The 19,297-nt window shown below is 44.2% G+C and overlaps 2 protein-coding genes across 8 annotated transcripts in view; both read left to right on the top strand.

Moving 5' to 3' along the window:
• Positions 1-6,321, top strand: part of LOC309330410 (arylacetamide deacetylase-like 4) — a 35,563-nt gene extending 29,242 nt beyond the window's left edge. For 2 of the 4 annotated variants that reach the window (XM_081842070.1, XM_081842069.1), the window contains exons 2-3: positions 3,727-3,790; positions 5,540-6,321. In XM_081842070.1, the coding sequence (XP_081698196.1) occupies positions 3,738-3,790; positions 5,540-6,314 (828 nt within the window). In that variant the 5' untranslated portion in view covers positions 3,727-3,737 and the 3' untranslated portion in view covers positions 6,315-6,321. Of the gene's footprint in view, positions 1-1,049; positions 2,235-3,726; positions 3,791-5,539 lie in introns of those variants that run through there. The other 2 variants (XM_081842068.1, XM_081842071.1) reach the window with 2 other exon arrangements.
• The window catches only part of LOC309330390 (arylacetamide deacetylase-like 4), an 85,064-nt gene that overhangs the window by 8,471 nt on the left and 57,296 nt on the right, over positions 1-19,297 (top strand). Inside the window, exons 1-2 of one of the 4 annotated variants that reach the window (XM_081841990.1) lie at positions 15,163-15,388; positions 18,890-19,106. The exons of 1 other annotated variant lie outside the window; for it this stretch is intronic. In XM_081841990.1, coding sequence (XP_081698116.1) covers positions 15,212-15,388; positions 18,890-19,106 — 394 coding nt within the window. In that variant the 5' untranslated portion in view covers positions 15,163-15,211. Of the gene's footprint in view, positions 1-15,162; positions 15,389-18,889; positions 19,107-19,297 lie in introns of those variants that run through there. 2 more of the 4 variants (XM_081841993.1, XM_081841994.1) reach the window with 2 other exon arrangements.

Below are 19,297 nucleotides of genomic sequence, written 5' to 3'. Positions count from 1 at the left end.
GTTCCTTTTTTTGCAAGGCACCAATTCCTCCCGCACAGGCCAGTCCTTCTTTGTGTCATGCTGAGCACGCTCCCTACTTTCCCACATGCACAGAAAACATGGGTACTTGGTGAAGCCAGACTGTTGTCCCAACAAAAAGTTCACCATCTTCAGGTCAACACAGATAAACCACTTATGCTGATCACAACCAATTTTCTCCAGCACATACTTCACCGCTTCATAGTTCTCCTTCAGTATAATCGAGTGAGCCAGGGGTATAGAGGCAAACTGGTTGCTGTTGTGTAGCAGAACACATTTCAGTGATCGCTTGCTGCTGTCAATGAACAGTCTCCAATCTTTGGGTTCGTACTGTGGCACTCCAAGCTTGAGCAGAAGTTGTGCAATATCTGCACAGTACACCACGTCCTTCTCTTCCGAGAAAATACGGAGGTAATCTTGATGCCTGTTGCGGAAGAAGCTGATGCAAGCACTGTCAGAGGAGGTTTTTTTCCTTCAATCTGGATGCCAACAGTTCGGCAGAGTCCTTTACAAGCTGAGGTCGCGAACTAGATCATTCAACTCCTTTTGGGAAAATGGATGTGGAGCATCATCTTCAAGAACCACTTCTTCTTCTTCATGTCCTTCAACACTGGAGGCATCTTCGTCACTAATGTCAGGAAGTTCTCTGAAGATAGGCACTGGAATTTCATCACAATGAGCTACAGGACGACGTGCTGATTGAAGATCAGGATACTTGAGGCTGCTCCGGTTCTTTCTGTTGATCCCAGTCACATCAACAGTGCACCAATTTATGGAAGATTTCGAGGTTTTATGACTTCAAACTGATCCCTTTTCGACATAATCACACAGAACTATCAGACCTGAATGCTTCTTGTCATTAAAAGAATCATTTCCAATCAAAACAATTATTCGACATGGCATTTCACCCCCACCAACTTCTTCTAAAATGCTCCACACAAGCATACATGTGAACAAAAAGGTAAAAAACCGACATGTGGCCATAGCTCAAAAACATGACCTGATTGAGCAAAACCAATGTGATTTTTGGACTCAGCGCATCAGATTCGTCCTAAATCAACTAAAAAAACGCAGACAACAGATTTGTTGTTGACCAGTGAATTATCAAACACTTTCTCTGAATCTAGAAAAACCATGGGTAATTGCTAATCATTTCTTTTTTCAAAATATTCAGTAGCATTTAATACAATTGCAACATTATCTTTTAACTGCCTCATCGGCAGAAATGCTGTCTGGTCTTCATGTATTAAGTTTCCTAACACTTGTTTGAGTCTTCTTGCTAATATTGCCGCAATCCATTTATAATTACAATTAAACAAATAATAGGTCTATAATTATTGACTTGGGCTGGGTCATGATCTTGTTTTGCTATCAATGTGATATTGGCATACTAATGATAATACTAATTTTATTATTTGTATCCCGCCCATCTGGTTGGGTTTACCCAGCCACTCTGGGTGGCTTACAGCATATATAAGCATAATAAAACATCAAACATTAACAAACAGAATATCTTATACAGACTAAAATAAACCTATAAATCAATATATAATAATAATAATAATAATAATAATAATAATAATAATAATAATAACAACCCAAATTAAAATAGCTGCCAATCCCAACAAAACATTTAACCAACCCCAACCCAACAAAAACAAAACAGGGGAACTAAAATTAAAGATTTTAAAACTTTTTAGCCAGTGGCCACATCCCAAGAGTTGTTCCAGCAATGCCCCTCTGGCCTCCCAGCATCCCCTTTTAGCTGTTCAAGGTGAGTCCCCAGTGGGCCCTGCCCCCTAGGCCAAGGGGAAATGGGCCTTTCAGCAGGGAATGGTCTTCCAAGTATCAGGTATCTCACCCTGTGTCAAAGTACTGGTCATGATCATTTCTAAAGGCTGGATTAGACGGTCCCAAAATACTTTTTTAAGTATTAAAAAATTGTAAGTGGAAAATATCTAATGCTAATTATGCATGCTAAATGTTTTGTTTTAAACAGGTAGGAATTCTGGAAAAAATGGGCATCTGCCATAGATATTCCATAATCAGGGCCATGTGCCTATTCATTCCGATAATGAAGGACTCCAAACTGATCATAAAGGACCTGGCTTTTGATGGGGTGCCTGTGAGAGTGTACTGGCCCAAGACGTCACCTGCTGGGAACAGGAAAGGAATCATCTTTCTTCATGGAGGTGCTGGGGTGGCTGGAAGCATCCGTAAGTTCTGTGAAATGTGTTTGAAATGGTAGAACCTCTATTTACAACCGCCGCCACTCGCCGACGTTCTAAGTTGCGACCACGGCAAACCTGGAAGTAACGGGCGGGTTTGCTGCCGTTTGCGCCTGCACAGAAGCGGGCAATTGTCGCCCGTGCCTGCGCACAATGGCGCCTCTCCCAGCCACCCGTTTCGCCATAAGGACGGGCCTCCAGAACGGATTGTGGTCGCTAGTAGAGGTTCCACTGTATTGTTAGAAGAGAATTTGTCATTGTAATTTAATGTAAAGATCCTGAAATGTTTGCCGTGGACGAGGGTGGGGTGGGGGTGATTTGTGCAGCCTATACATGGTGGTTGTTGTTGTTGTTTTCTACAATCAAGTAGCATATATATTTTATGAAACAACAACAACAACAACAACAACAACAACAACAACAACAACAACAACAACAACAACAATATATTTATACCCCGCCCATCTGGCTGGGTTTCCTTAGCTACTCTGGGCGGCTTCCAATAAAATATTAAAATACAATAGTCTTTCAGATATTAAAAGGTTCCCTAAACAGGCCTGCCTTCAGATGCCTCCAAAAAATCTGGTAGGTGTTTTTTTCCTTTGACATCTGGTGGGAGGGCATTCCAAAGGGTGGGCACTACTACAGAGAAGGCCCTCTGCCTGGTTCCCTGTAACTTCGCTTCTTGCAGTGAGGGAACTGCAAGAAGGCCCTTGGCGCTGGACCTCAGTGTCCAGGCAGAACGATGGAGGTGGAGACGCTCCTTCAGGTATACTGGACGGCGGCCGTTAAGGGCTTTAAAGGTCAACACCAACACTTTGAATTGTGCTCAGAAACGTACTGGGAGCCAATGTAGGTCTTTCAAGACCGGTGTTATGTGGTCTTGGCGGCCACTCCCAGTCACCAGTCTAGCTGCCGCATTCTGGATTAGTTAGTTGTAGTTTCCGGGTCACCTTGAAAGGTAGCCCCACGTAGAGCGCATTGCCGTAGTCCAAGCAGGAGATAACTAGAGCATGCACCACTCTGGCGAGACAGTCTGCGGGCAGGTAGGGTCTCAGCCTGCATTCCAGATGGAGCTGGTAAACAGTTGCCCTGGACGCAGAATTGACCTGTGCCTCCATGGACATTAAAAACAGACATTTATGACACAGCAATATTAGTCATATCCAGTCCTTTTTTCTAGAAAGAGAGGTGGCAGTACTCACCATGAAATTGTTAAGGTAAGTGCCACACTTTTATACTACAACAACAACAACAACAACAACAAAGAGGTGCTGGTACTGCATACCCTTGTGTACCCCCTGGGGGGGAAAGCATTGGTCATATCTGTTAATTTCAACAGGTTTACTTTCAGTAGGACTAACTCACAGTGGATTCAACTCACAGTGATTTCAGTGTGAACGACCAAGGAAATTTGTAATGGAGAGTAACAAATAATTGCTCACAGCAGGCAGTGTGTGATGTGTTTCCTCCTCCCTAGGAACCTCTGAAATGATCTGCCGTTCCATTGCCCACCAAACTGACTCTGTGGTTATGTGTGCTGAGTAAGTATCTTCATGCTTGTTGTAGCAGAAAAGTTTTGGGGAGGGGGGGAATAAAGAAAAAAAATTATCCCCCCCCCCCCCAGCCGTGGCTTCAGCGCACCCTGCGTTCCGGGCAGCAGGCTGCTATCCGCAGCCTAGGGAGCCCTGCGGGAACTCCCGCGGGCTCCCCAGGCTTGCTGATAGCTTCCTGAAGCCTGGAGAGAGAGAGGGGTCGGTGCGCATTCGTCCCATAGGACACACACAGATTTCCCCTTCATTTTTGGAGGGGGAAAAGTGCGTCCTATAGGGCGAAAAATACGATATTTCCCCCTCAGTTTCTAATCCTTCCACATGAGCCAAGAAAAAAGCTGATTTTGCCAACATAGTGAATTTGCCAACCTTTAGAAAGGGGTTCATCTTTGTATTTTGATTTTTATGCCTTTGGACCCAATCCCTCTGGCTTTAATGATAAGAAGAGCTCTGCTGGATCAGGCCATTAAACTACTTTTACAGAAAACCATCACATCAACCCATAAAAAGCCATTAAGATTCTTCTCCTAAGGCAAAATGGCCCTGTGGTTGAGAGGGAAAGTGCAGCTGGAGTTAAGGTGAACTTCTCTCCGGCAAATAAGCTCCAGCTGTTCCCAACTGTCCCGTCAGCCACACTTACCATCCAATGAGAGCAGTGGCACATTGGGCAATGGGAGAAGTGTCATTTGCCAGGGCTTCAGAGCCCTTTACAAGGCAAGCCTTCCCGACAGTAATGGACATCATCTCTCCCAATGGCTGCCCTCACTGCCTTAATGCACCTTTGGTGCATGATCTGAAGCCTCCTGGCCAAGGTGGGTTATCTGGAGTTCTTGGCTTTAAGGCCATATGGTTTAAAGTGGGCAGAAAGAGTGGGAAGCACTGATCTCAGGAAGGCATGGTGAGACATACTGGAGGTGATTCAGAACTGGGGTTGTTTTCCTGAGATGGAAAAGGAAATCAAGAAAACATTCAAAATATAGAAGTTCAAAATATTCAAAATATAGAAGTTGGTTATATTAGGCATGTCGTGTGGAAAGTGGCCTGGGGAAAGTGTTTGTCTCTCTCTCTGAACTCTAGAACATGTGGACATTCAATGAAGCTGAATGCTAGAAGATTCAGATAAAAGAAAGTACTTATCCATACAGTGCAAAGTTAACTATGGAACTAATTCCCACAGAAAGCAGAGATAGCTTCCAATGTGGATGGCTTTGAAAAGGGATTAAATAATTGGGCAGAGTATAAGGCTACCAGTGGCTCCTAGCTATGCTGGCTATAGTCTGCCTCTATGGTCAGAATCAGATTTGACCAGCAACCACTGAGAATGGGATGCCGAACTAGCATTATATTTGGGTGCAGAGCATCAGCCACAGGGGCTGAATGTTGCACTCTGGGCCTCTTCATTTCCCCTCTGACCCCAGACCCCACCCCTGCACCATTGCCCCTCTTTTGCACCATCCTTGAGTGGCATCTGACTGGTGTGAATGTGTCTTGCTTGCTTGGTTGGAGGGTAGAGAAAGGTGTGTGGCTGTGTGTAGGAACCAACCTACTTGTCCAGTGGGAAAGTTCACATTTGCTTTCCATTTTGCTCTCTGGTCCCACCCACAGCTGACATGTGGCCCCCAGGAAGGTTGCATAGAAAGGAATGTGGCCCTAGGGGTGCCACCCTTGATATATATGCCATTGCAGGAAAATGCTGCAAAGTGTACAATGAATGCTGATGACATCTTGCCTTCTCTTTAGGTTTCGTTTAGCTCCTGAGCATCCGTATCCAGTCCCTGTACAGGACTGTTTAACTGCTGTAATATACTTTATGAAAAATGCAAAGGAATACGGAGTGGACGCCAGCCGCATTGCCATTGCTGGGGAGAGTATTGGAGGCACTTTTACTGCAGCCATTTGCCAAGAACTGGTGACCAGAGAGGACCTCCTAAGAGTGCGAGCTCAGGTCCTCATTTACCCATTCCTCCAAGGAATGGACTTCAATCTGCCATCCTATCAGCAAAACCATTCAGTTCCTCCTATGTTCCGGAAAAGAACTGTCAAAGTTGGTTTGACATATCTCACTGGGAAGACAATGAATGTAGATGGAGTTCTGAAAGGCGCCCATGTCCCTCCTGATTTGAGAGAGAAATACCAAAAATGGATAAGTGCTGATAACATTCCAGAAGAATTTAAAGCTAGGGGCTATGTTCCTGTAGAACCTGCTCCATTTTCAGAAGAACTTTATGAACAAGTTAAAAGAGCTGGTGAGACAATGTTTGCCCCCCTTTTAGCGGAGGATGACATAATCCGCCAGCTCCCAGAGACTTTCATTCTAACCTGTGAATATGATGGTCTCCGGGACGATGGGCTGTTGTACAAGAAGCGGTTAGAGGACAATGGTGTGCCAGTGACATGGTATCATGTTCAAGATGGATTCCACGGAATAATGGCCTTTGCTGGTTGGGGGCCACTTGAATTCCCAAGCACACAGAAATGTTTGCAGAGTGTAATACAGTTCTTAAAAGGTTTATAGAAATGAATACCCTTCTTTGCCTTCCAATGGCTGTCTTGTCAAATGCTTTTTATTGATTTTTTCACAAACATAAATAAAACTTAATTTTTTACAATCAACATTTTGTGTCGTCTTATTTACACTGCGTAGGTTCACGTCCAGACTTCCTTCCTTCCCTGCTTCGGTTTTCTTAATTTATATCTTCTCTTGCAGATTCTTATTTACCCTCTATACACATCACAGGATTTATGTTAACCCTGCTAAAGTTTTTAAACTTCTACAGTTAATTCTTATGTATGCAACAAATTTACTCCACTCTTCTTCAAACTTTGTAACTTTTTGGTCTCGAATTTTATAAGTCATTTTAGCCAATTCTGTATACTCAAAAACTTTGGTCTGCCACTCCATTGCCGTTGGGATCTCCTGTGATTTCCATTTTTGAGCCACAAGAATCCTGGCTGCAGCCGTGGCATATTGAAATAGTTTACGATCCTCCTTTTTCACCTCCTCCCCTATTATCCCTAATAAAAAAGCCTCTGGTTTTTTAGGGAATGTATACTTTAAAAGTTTATTCAGTTCATTATATATTAGATCCCAAAACTTTTCCATCTTTTCACACGTCCACCACACTTGGATGAATATTCCCAAAAGGGACAGAACCTCCCTCCCTCCCCCACCCTTCCTTTTGCATGTCAAGAGAGGCTGGCATCCTTCCTCATTACAGACCCCCTTCACTTGGTCTACCCGCTTCCCACACCCCACATTGAGGAGCCGCAGCGCCACCCCCACCCCCCAGAATCCCCCCAAAACCAACCCTGTCACGTGTCAAAGGCAAGGTCCGTTTCAGGGTTCTGACAGACACCCTGCCAGGGGCGTAGGAAAGGGGGTGAGGTGGGGGTGGGCCGCCCCGGGTGTCACCACTGAGGGTGGCTGGGTGGTAGTGCGCCTGAGCCACACATCTCTCCTAGGAGTGATGCGGTGGCTTGGGCGCCCGCAGGCTCTGCGCTGCCCCAAATGGTCCACCCGCCACCTCCCCCTCAGCTGTAGGGCGGCTGAGTGGGAGGAGGCAGGCAGACTCCTCGGAGGCCCCACAGAGCGTCCTGCCCCGGCTCGCCCCACCCAGCCCCACGGTCAGCTGATCCTGGGTGCAAGGCATGTGTGCCACTTCAGGCACCTGATTGGCTTGCTCCACCACTGCACCCTGGGAGATCTTGAGCATAAGATCATGGATTGTTGAATTGGAAGGGATCCTGAGGGTCATTTAGCCCAACCCCCTGCAATGCAGTTGGGCCATTCCATGGCCAGTTATCCAGAGACTTTTACCTTACCCTTTTACATTGCTTTCAGTTTCAGTTTCCTAAAAGTAGAATAAGAGAAGGTCCCAGATATCAGTTTTTATTTTAAATCTTGTTTTTTGAGTTACGAGGGTTTAAAAAGACTGACAGTTTTGTCCTTGCCAGACTACACAAAAACCTCAAAAGCTCAGCCCAGAATTGAGATATTTCAAAACTAAAATCACCAATCTCTTCAGAAGCTCATGGGCATTAATATGACATGGCACATGATGGACTTGGTCCAAATTTAAAAGTTACATAATTTAACATTTAAAAAAGTGATTTAAATAAATTAAGATAATATAAAAATTTCCAATTTTTTTTTATTGACTATTTCATATTTCTAAGAGCTTCTTGCAAAATTTCATCCCATCTCAATGGGATCACATTAAATATATCTATCATCTATCTATCATCTATATCATCTATATCTATATATTGTACATACATGTCAGCCTTATTGGGTTCTGTTTAGGATAAATGGGTCTTCCTGGAGTAAAATATAACAGAATAAACAAGACTTCAAGCCACTTCAGGCATTTCTTTAAAAAGTTATTCATTTAAAGAGTATCTGAAAAACTAGTTAGGCTTTTCTTTTACAAATGTGTTCCAAAGCAGACTGGTAGCTTGCTGAGTTTTTGACATTTTGTGTAATCTGGCTAAGTGCAAATTATCAATTTCAAACCCTCATAAACTAAAAAAAAAATGCGATGGGATTAAAAAAAGGTAACTTTTTAAGGTTTAAATGTAGTTCTGATGGTTCAACAAGTGTACAAAATTTCAAGAAAATCAGATGACATGAGGTAAAAAATTCACCAAAAATGTCTTCCTCAGTGGCAATGAGCATCTGAAGGTTCACCTCACAGTTGATGAAGCATTGAGCTGCTCGAGCTGCTGGTGGTATCTGGACTCTGCACCTGCCAAGGGAGAGAGATCAGAGTTTTCCTTCTCCGAGATGGGCTACCTTCCAAGGTCGATGAGCCCCATGGGCTCCTCACTTTCCTCTGCAGCATGTGCTGAAGCAAATTACGTTCAAATGTGATCTGTCATATACTGTTAAATTGTGGGTGAACATATCAGACGACATAGCGATTCTTCAAACAACTCTTCTTTATTCAGATACCAGAACAGAACTGAAGGCACTGAAGGCCTCAGTCAGCCTGCTTATATAGAGCTCCAGTACCTTGTTACTGTAACAACTTTCTAAAACTATCCAATCACTGAACGTCACTTTCGATCCTTCATTAGCATAACTATCTACAGTATCCATCCAATCACTGAACGTCACTTTTGATCCTTCATTTGCATAACTATCTACAGTATCCCCCTGCTGGCCCAGGGTGAGAACCCTTCCCCACTGAGATAAGGCGTTAGTTACAATCGTAATGGTTTCCTTCTATACAGCACTACACGTAATGGTTCAGTTAGGCACAAAAGCATATCAGTTACATTTCACATACTTCCACATACTTAGATCAACAGTGTTACATGTCCAAAAACATAGTCCTTTAAATAAGTTGGGCGCTTGGAAACTCTGCCAGACTGCCGGGGAATGGTACCCAGGTCCAGTGGGCTGCCCGATTCTTGCTGAGGCTGTGGCGCAACCCTCAGTGGCGTTGAAACCAAGTCCCCTGGATCCGCTGCTGTGGGTGCAACCTCCGCAAGTGGAGTTGACGGAATGTCAGGCACGGCAGTGGTCTGAGTCTGTGGGAAGTCCGGCAAACCCTCTGAAGTGGCTTGGTTCGGCTCCATGCCCTCAGTCTGCGAGAGAGGTGTAGGTGGAGCCTCGCCATCTGTAAGTGTCTGTTCTGGAGCCATGAGCGCAGCTGGAGCCACCACAGTAGTGAATGTAACGGATTTAAGTATCTATCTATTAATTATCTCTGATTATTATTATTACTATTCTTTCTATCTTTATGTTATTGTATTCTATTTTATTATTATTATTATTATTATTTATTTAATATTTATTTAATTTAGACTTATGGACTACTAGCCAGCACCAGCGCAGCACATGGAAACGCCATTTACCTTCCCGCTGGTAAGCGGTCCCTATTTATCTACTTGCACCCGGAGGTGCTTTCGAACTGCTAGGTTGGCAGGCAGTAACACGAATGCATGTGAGGAGAATCAGAACTTACAGGGTTAAACAGTTCTGAGTGACGTCTCACATTCTGAGGCGTGGCTATATTCACATAGGGGAGTGTTTCTCTGTGTGTCCTCCTTCTTTCGCTTTTACGGAGAAAGCGGAGGGATGGCAGCCAGCTCGCCGGGCTGATTAACGATGTTTTTCTATGCAATAAAAACTATTGGAGATAAGAGAAAAGCCTGCTTTGCAGTTTGAATCATTACCCACACAAAGCAACAGCTTTCCCCGCTGTGTAAACTCTGCTAAGAGAGCTAAGGAAGCTGGAAGAGGTTTTTACCGGCACGGACAGCCAGTGACGCAGCTAAGGAGAGTGCCGGACGCCATTTTGGCCCCACAGGTTATGGAAGTCAGCCAAGCTTTGGAAGCTGTTGCCAAGTTGTGTCTGTGTGTGGGGGAAGCCAGCTGAGGAGAAGCTGGAGCCAGTTGGAGCTTTGCCTAACGTTTGAGGCAGAGAGAAGCTCGCTGGGAGGATCTCATCTTCAGGATGTAGGTTGCAGGATAAAAGCATGTGACCGATCCCTAGATTGTAGGGCATGCAGAAGGGCAAAGGTAAAAGGGTGCAGTTATCCCAGATTGGAGAGGGTAACCACAAAGCCTTTTGAGCTTGTGCACACAGACCTTTTTGGGCCCATGCCAGAGAGTCTGGGCGGGGCCAGATTTGCACTGACGCTGACAGATGATTTTACCCAGAACGGGTGGGTCTTCTCGCTGAAATGGAAAAGCGAGGCAGCGCAACTGATCAAAGATTGGGTTGCGGCAGTGGAACTACAGTTTTCCACCAAGGTGCAGGGGTTCCAGAGTGACCAAGGCGCAGAGGTCACTGGGTCTGCTCTGCAGTTTCTTCCGCCAGAAGGGAATACGTCACTGGTTGACGGTTGCTACCTCTCCTCAGGAGATTGGTGTGGCGGAGCACAGGAGCAAGGCACTAGCTGGAGCAGCTGGTGCTTTACTGTTTGACTCTGGTTTGCCTCAGAGTTTTTGGGGGGAGGCGGTGAAGACGGCCAATTTCACGATGAACAGGTCCTACAATTCAGTGGTAGGTGACACCCCGTATGTCTTGCTCCACGGAAAGAAGCCGCAGGCGCATTTCTTCCGTGTCTTTGGTTGTGAAGCGTGGTGCTTGTGCCAAAGGTTCAACGAAAGAAAGGTGACCCGAGGTCCCGGAAAATGATCTTTTGTGGGTACGAGCCTGGAACAAAGGGGTGGAGGTTTGCATATCCAGATGGTGATCAGTCCAGGATTCTAGTTAGCAGAAATGCTGAGTTCTGTGAGCAGAATGGTTGGTCAAGGATCCATGCGAATCCTGACGTTCTCTCAGAATGTCTGCTTGATTCTGATGAGGAGGGAGAGGCAGAAGCTGAACCTGTTGATAAGGACCAGGTCGCTGACCAGGGTCAAGAACAGGATTGGGCATCTCCACAGGTTGTTAAAAGAGAGCCCAAGAGTGAGCCTTCGTCTCCCGTTAGCAAAGTTCAGAAGGCCCGAAGATGCACTAAGTCAGAGGGGGAGTCTTCTGGTACCAGTGAAACACTTGCTGGGCCCAGTGGGTCAGAGGGAGCACCTGAGACAGTGCTCAGACGTTCCGCACGCTCCACGAAGGGAGTACCACCTGAGAGGTTTCAGGTCACCAGCGCGTGGGTTGGTTTCGCACAGTGCGAACCTGAGAGTTTTGAGAAGGTTCAACAGTTGCCTGAGACAAAAGCCAGGAAGGGGCAAGAGGCAATGGGAAAGGAGTTGAACTCAAAGAGGTCTGTAGATGTGTCCTCACAGTTTCCCTCAGGATGCGAGACGAGAGGGGGTGTGAGGAGAATCAGAACTTAGAGGCTTAAACAGTTCTGAGTGACGTCTCACATTCTGAGGCGTGGCTATGTTCACATAGGGGAGTGTTTCTCTGTGTGTCCTTCTTCTTTCGCTTTTATGGAGAAAGCAGAGGGATGGCAGCCAGCTCGCCGGGCTGATTAACGATGTTTTTCTATGCAATAAAGACTATTGGAGATAAGAGAAAAGCCTGCTTTGCAGTTTGAATCATTACCCACACAAAGCAACAGCTTTCCCCACTGTGTAAACTCTGCTAAGAGAGCTAAGGAAGCTGGAAGAGGTTTTTACCGGCACGGACAGCCAGTGACACAGCTAAGAAGAGTGCCGGACGCCATTTTGGCCCCACAATGCAACACCTTATAATGCAACGCCTTATAAAGAGTTAATGAATTATTAAATCCGGAGGGCAGAAATAATTACTTGCACACTGCCAGCAATGAATTATTCAAGCTTCCAATGAATTATACACTTTTATTAAAACCCCTAAATTATTTAAAACGTAAAGACAGCCACTTCTCAAGTATGAAGTATTAACACTCAGCAAAGAGCTGAATTAATTGCACCCAGGGCACAGCGTGTCATTCAAGTATCAGGCAGAGTAAGATGTTTCAAATGACTCGGGTAGCCACAGAATAACTGATAAACTGCTATTGAGGCTAAATGGAAAAGCAAGCAGTCACTGAGAGTAGTAGCTAGCTAGCGAAATACAGTAACAAAGTTCCCAAAATTAACTCAATATAGTATACCCACTCCAAAAGACAGCTATGTAAATCTGTCCCTTAAGGCTGAGAAGCAGCTGCTTGCTGCCTGTAGACAAAGGGATGTAAATCAATGAATTAAAGATGAACGTTCAGATCGTAAGCAAGCCTCACTGCCCCAAATGAGGCCCTTTGCTGTTAAGGATAGCTATAAGGAAACTTTTCGAAAAGCAACTAGACCGAAAAGCAACTAGTCAGCAGTATCACAAACCTGCCAGCGAGAATACAGTAAAGCAGAGCTGAAAAGTAACCTTGCAACGCTTTCCTTGGGCTGGGAAAAGGCTGCAGGCAGCCTGCCGGCGGAGGGCTGCCTCACTCAAAATGGCTACTGCCGGAACCACGTGATCCACACAAAATGGAGACTGCTCCGGTCGTAGTCAGGGCAACCGCGGACGCCTCAATTAAATACCGCTGCGAACTGCACTAGATTCCCCACGATCTGCAGTGATCAAACCAGGCACTTAAAACAATTATCTGTGAGAGGGGAAAAAGGGGGGACACCCGCCACTCACAATGCATGCCAGCGCCGATTATTAATGTGCCCGGTCACTCAGCCCCCGAGATCCCCCCTGGTTCTCCCAACTCCCGAAGCAGCAAACCTTCCGTGAGCGCTGTAGCAGCTCACGACCGTAGATCTTTCCAGCGCAGCTTTCGTGCAGCGGTGTGAGTCTTGGGTAACCCCGGAAGCTGACCTAGGAATCCCCGACTTGCTAGGGTGCAGCGGCACGAGACCCAGGAGAAGCATGCAGCCCCGCTGCGGTTAACAGGAACAAAACGTACAGAAAGCTCGGGGCTGCCTGACAAAGGGTTTCCGCCGCTTCTCTCCTAGCTCCCAACAAGCTGGGTCCTTGTTTAATAATCCGAAAAAGCAAAAGCGACTGGCGTAGCGCCTGAGACACAGGAGCCGGTATAACCCTAAGAGGGAGGCTTCTGCGGCTCAAAAATGCCCTCCAAGTGGCCGCTCGAGGAAACCTGAAACAACAAAGGAGGAACCACGCGGACCGAAAAAGCAACAAAGAAACAAGCAGCCGTAAGACGAAGATCCAACCGCGGCTGCTGCAAAGAAGTAAAAGGGGCGAGCCAGGGCTGCCCTGACCTTAAGTGCCCTTAGATAGGCCCGCCCCTTCCGCCAGCCGATTGGCTGGCGCTGTGGAAGATGAATACTAATGAGCAACCCTGAATCCCACGGGACTGGCGCCAGCCCCGCGAAAATGTGGATGGGGGCGTCAGCCCGCAACCCCCCCCTTAGTTCGGGAGTGGCTTTCCGGAGCCATGAGCGCAGCTGGGGGCACCACAATAGTGTCCAAGTCCCCAACCCTGCGCCTAAGCTTCAATAGGAGATAATCATAAAAGTGATTTCCGTTCAAGTAAATTTTGATAGATCATTTTCTCTTAAACCATAACATGCTATAAATTTTATATCCATATTCCACAACCATCCCCATGCTTCCATGTCTTTATTATGACCAATTTCTATTGCACAATGTATCATTGGGGATTTTATTTCCTCATCCTTTGTCTCCCATTCCAATAATATTTTATACATTATAGACAGCACTTTTACATTCCATTCCAACAGGTCTCTCTCCAGTTGTGATATTTGTTCCCCAGACCCTTGTAGCCTATCTTTCTTAAATACTCCATTCAAATGATGATATTGTATCCATGTTGTTAGTTTTCCTGATAATTCCTTATTTTTTATAAATTTATACTTTCCTCCCACTTGTTTTAATAATTTTTTGTAAGTTGTCCACCATTCTATCATATTGTAATCCTTTTATGTGAACCGCCCTGAGACCTCTGGGTATAGGGTGGTATATAAATTCAATAAGTAATAATAATAATAATAATAATAATAATAATAATAATAATAATAATATTTTTATTCTTTACCTCTATAACTTCCAGCATTGAGAGCCAAAGTGGTTCCCCTCTAATAAATGCTTCTATTTATCCCATATTCTATACAATTCCCCCCCCAATTATATGATTTATAAATCCTTTATGTACTTTCATCTTTTCATACCATAATGAAGTGTGCCAACCAAAAATATTATCATGACCTTCTAAGTGTAGAATATGTGAATTCTCTAATGTTCTCCATTCCTTCAACCAAGAAAGACAGGATGCTTCCATTTTGTATCATTGCAGCAAATGACCAATGGGTCCAACAGCAGAGGAAGCTTTTATAAATAAATGAGTGAACTAAATCCCATTGTATTTCAACTCCCCTCTGACTCTTTGTATCAGTTCAGCAAGAGGCCATCAATGGGTCCAACAGTAGAGGAAGCAGAGGAAGCTTTTATAAATAAATAAATGGACTTTATAAATGAAAAGTGGAGTTATATGAGCAATAGACTGGTTGGGATTGGCTCCCATTGGTCAGCCTGCACAGCCCCAAACCTCTTTCCTCACCACACTGTTCTGGAAAGTTGCAGTGACCCTCCTGTTGTGAGGATGCCATTTCAGTGTCGTGCCAGCCAGCCCCTCCTGCATCGTTGTGCCGCCCCTTTTAATTATCCCTGATAAACTCCTCAGGGAGGGAAGAGGCACAATGATTTTGTGTGGGAGGGCAGGCACACTCCTATGCACGACTTTCCTTGGGAGGAGAAGATAGGCAAATTCACACCCACCAATGCGTATCCACACCCTGTGTGAGGAACAACAGTGTCTATCAGGAATCCAGGATAGCTGCAATGTCTTACTGGATTATTAAACTATTTCTTTTCTTCTCAACTGAGAATTATATGGGTTGGCCTAGGGTGTTCTTTTCCTCATGGCATAGATTCTTCTCCTATAAAAGCCACCAGCATTGGCCAAGGTGAAGTCCTTGTCTCTGTGCCTCTGAGTTTAAGGGAAATGGCGTTTGGTGAAACTCTGTGGATGCTGATATTATATACAACCATTTTCATTCATTTCTTGCTGTTAGTGTGGGGAGTTTCTTATCGTCTTACCAGGACCCACCTTCCTCGAGGACTGTCCTATCGCCCAATAATACTGCTTTACGATTTCTCAGTGGGATATGGATTGGCACTAGTAAGTTTATTTTACATATATCATGGGGATGAAGACACCTCTATGAAAGGGGCTGCAACCTTTTAGAGTCAATAAAATAATTTAGAATAATTCTTTTTAAAAATGCTAATTAATTTGAAAATATTGAAACCAATCTGATACCCATTCTTGAATTTCTTCTAAATTTTTCATTTTACATGCATTACCAGAAAAACACGGTAAGTACCCCAATTCTCTTGAATGTTTAATTTCCTTAGTGCACTGGCTTCAATAGGAGATAATCATAAAAGTGATTTCCGTTCAAGTAAATTTTGATATCTGGTCAAAAAATTTTTATCTCCCGCCCTCTGCTGCCCACTACTTTCTTTCTCTTATAAAAGAAAATCACCAAGCTGCTTTATTGCTTCCAGTACCTTAACCACATTTTCATCAGGTTTTCCATGAACAATACCACATCATCCGCAAATGCCCTCCGTTTGTAAGTTTGAAGACTCACTTGGAGGCTTCGTATATCATTTTCTCTAATATCCCCACACAACACTTCTAAAACGAAAATAAACAATAATGGTGAAAGTAGACAACCTTCTCTTGCTTCCTTGCCAATAATCCATTTTTCTTATAAAATTATGTTTACTGTTTGCAAATCGCTCTGTATATAATGTATTTATTCCTCTCACAAATTTCTCCCTGAACCCCATTTTATCTAGTAATTCCCACCCCCAACTCCAAGAAGCATTACACTGGTCAACAACAAATTTGTTGTCTGCGTTTTTTTAGTTGATTTAGGACGAATCTGATGCGCTGAATCCAAAAATCACATTGGTTTTGCTCAATCAGGTCATGTTTTTGAGCTATGGCCACATGTCGGTTTTTTACCTTTTTGTTCACATGTACGCTTGTGTGGAGCATTTTAGAAGAAGTTGGTGGGGGTGAAATGCCATGTCGAATAGTTGTTTTGATTGGAAATGATTCTTTTAATGACAAGAAGTATTCAGGTCCGATAGTTCTGGGTGATTATGTCGAAAAGGGATCAGTTTGAAGTCATAAAACCTCGAAATCTTCCATAAATTGGTGCGCTGTTGATGTGACTGGGATCAACAGAAAGAACGAGAGCAGCCTCAAGTATCCTGATCTTCAATCAGCACGTCGTCCTGTAGCTCATTGTGATGAAATTCCAGTGCCTATCTTCAGAGAACTTCCTGACATTAGTGACGAAGATGCCTCCAGTGTTGAAGGACATGAAGAAGAAGAAGTGGTTCTTGAAGATGATGCTCCACATCCATTTTCCCAAAAGGAGTTGAATGATCTAGTTCGCGACCTCAGCTTGTAAAGGACTCTGCCGAACTGTTGGCATCCAGATTGAAGGAAAAAAACCTCCTCTCTGACAGTGCTTGCATCAGCTTCTTCTGCAACAGGCATCAAGATTACCTCCGTATTTTCTCGGAAGAGAAGGACGTGGTGTACTGTGCAGATATTGCGCAGCTTCTGCTCAAGCTTGGAGTGCCACAGTATGAACCCAAAGACTGGAGACTGTTCACTGACAGCAGCAAGCGATCACTGAAACGTGTTCTGCTACACAACGGCAACCAGTTTGCCTCTATACCCCTGGCTCACTCGAGTACACTGAAGGAGAACTATGAAGCGGTGAAGTATGTGCTGGAGAAAATTGGTTATGATCAGCATAAGTGGTTTATTTGTGTTGACCTGAAGATGGTGAACTTTTTGTTGGGACAACAGTCTGGCTTCACCAAGTACCCATGTTTTCTGTGCATGTGGGATAGTAGGGACCGTGCTCAGCATTACATGAAGAAGGACTGGCCTGTGCGGGAGGAATTGGTGCCTTGCAAAAAAAGGAACGTCATCAACGACCCACTGGTGGACAGAGACAGAATACTCTTCCCACTGCTGCACATCAAGCTTAGCTTAATCAAGCAGTTCACCAAGGCTCTGGACAAGGATGGTGACTGCTTCACTTACTTGTGCCAGGCTTTTCCAGGATTGACCATGGAGAAGTTGAAAGCTGGCATCTTTGACGGTCCTCAGATCTGTCAGCTCATCAGAGATCCAGAGTTCGGAAAGTCAATGAACAAAGTGGAACTGGAAGCGTGGAAGGCATTTGTTCTGGTAGTGAAGAACTTTCTTGGCAACAATAAGGCCAGAAACTACACAGAACTTGTCAACAACATGCTGACTGCTTTCAGAAACCTGGGCTGCAACATGAGCGTCAAGATGCACTACCTATTTTCACATATGGACCGGTTTCCTGAGAAACTGGGTTCAATGAGTGACGAGCAGGGGGAGAGATTCCATCAGGACATGAAAGAGATGGAGACCAGGTATCAGGGTCTCTGGGACACAGTCATGATGGCTGACTACTGTTGGACTCTGAAGAGAGACCTCCCTGCCGCTGAGCATTCCAGGAGTTCCAAGAAACGGAAGTTCAAGCACTGAAGTTTGAAAAATGGTGAAGCAACATGCAATTTACATGTACTTACCTTTATCAATGCCCACCATTCAGTTTATAGTAAACCTGACCTGATGGAGAGAAACAGATGCCATTTCCTGATTCAGCAGTGCAAAAATACCCTAAATCAGTTGTAGAAATCTAGACATAATTCAAAAAGTAAAAAATTGTTGCCCAGTGAATTATCAAACACTTTCTCTGCATCTAGAAAAATCATGGGTAATTGCTAATCTTTTCTTTTTTCAAAATATTCAGTAGCATTTAATACAATTGCAACATTATCTTTTAACTGCCTCATCGGCAGAAATATTGTCTGGTCTTCATGTATTAAGTTTCCTAACACTTGTTTGAGTCTTCTTGCTAATATTGCCATAAACCATTTATAATTACAATTAACCAAAGTAATAGGTCTATAATTATTGACTTGGGCTGGGTCATGATCTTGTTTTGCTACCAACGTGATATTGGCATACTAATAATAATACTAATTTTATTATTTGTATCCCGCCCATCTGGTTGGGTTTACCCAGCCACTCTGGGTGGCTTACAGCATATATAAGCATAATAAAACATCAAACATTAACAAACAGAATATCTTATACAGACTAAAATAAACCTATATAAATCAATATAAAATAATAATAATAATAATAATACCCAAATTAAAATAGCTGCCAATCCCAACAAAACATTTAACCAACCCCAACCCAAGAAAAACAAAACAGGGGAACTAAAATTAAAGATTTTAAAACTTTTTAGCCAGTGGCCACATCCCAAGAGTTGTTCCAGCAATGCCCCTCTGGCCTCCCAGCATCCCCTTTTAGCTGTTCAAGGTGAGTCCCCAGTGGGCCCTGCCCCCTAGGCCAAGGGGAAATGGGCCTTTCAGCAGGGAATGGTCTTCCAAGTATCAGGTATCTCACCCTGTGTCAAAGTACTGGTCATGATCATTTCTAAAGGCTGGATTAGACGGTCCCAAAATACTTTTTTAAGTATTAAAAAATTGTAAGTGGAAAATATCTAATGCTAATTATGCATGCTAAATGTTTTGTTTTAAACAGGTAGGAATTCTGGAAAAAATGGGCATCTGCCATAGATATTCCATAATCAGGGCCATGTGCCTATTCATTCCGATAATGAAGGACTCCAAACTGATCATAAAGGACCTGGTTTTTGATGGGGTGCCTGTGAGAGTGTACTGGCCCAAGACGTCACCTGCTGGGAACAGGAAAGGAATCATCTTTCTTCATGGAGGTGCTGGGGTGTTTGGAAGCATCCGTAAGTTCTGTGAAATGTGTTTGAAATGGTAGAACCTCTATTTACAACCGCCACCACTCGCGGATGTTCTAAGTTGTGACCACGACAAACCTGGAAGTAACCCCGCCCATCTGGCTGGGTTTCCTTAGCTACTCTGGGCGGCTTCCAATAAATTATTAAAATACAATAGTCCTTCAGATATTAAAAGGTTC

Source organism: Podarcis erhardii (assembly GCF_964252035.2).
Source record: "Podarcis erhardii genome assembly, chromosome: 15".
Classification (NCBI taxonomy): domain Eukaryota; kingdom Metazoa; phylum Chordata; class Lepidosauria; order Squamata; family Lacertidae; genus Podarcis; species Podarcis erhardii.
Note: the sequence above shows the minus strand (reverse complement) of the source record. Positions and strands in the feature narration are given on the sequence as shown.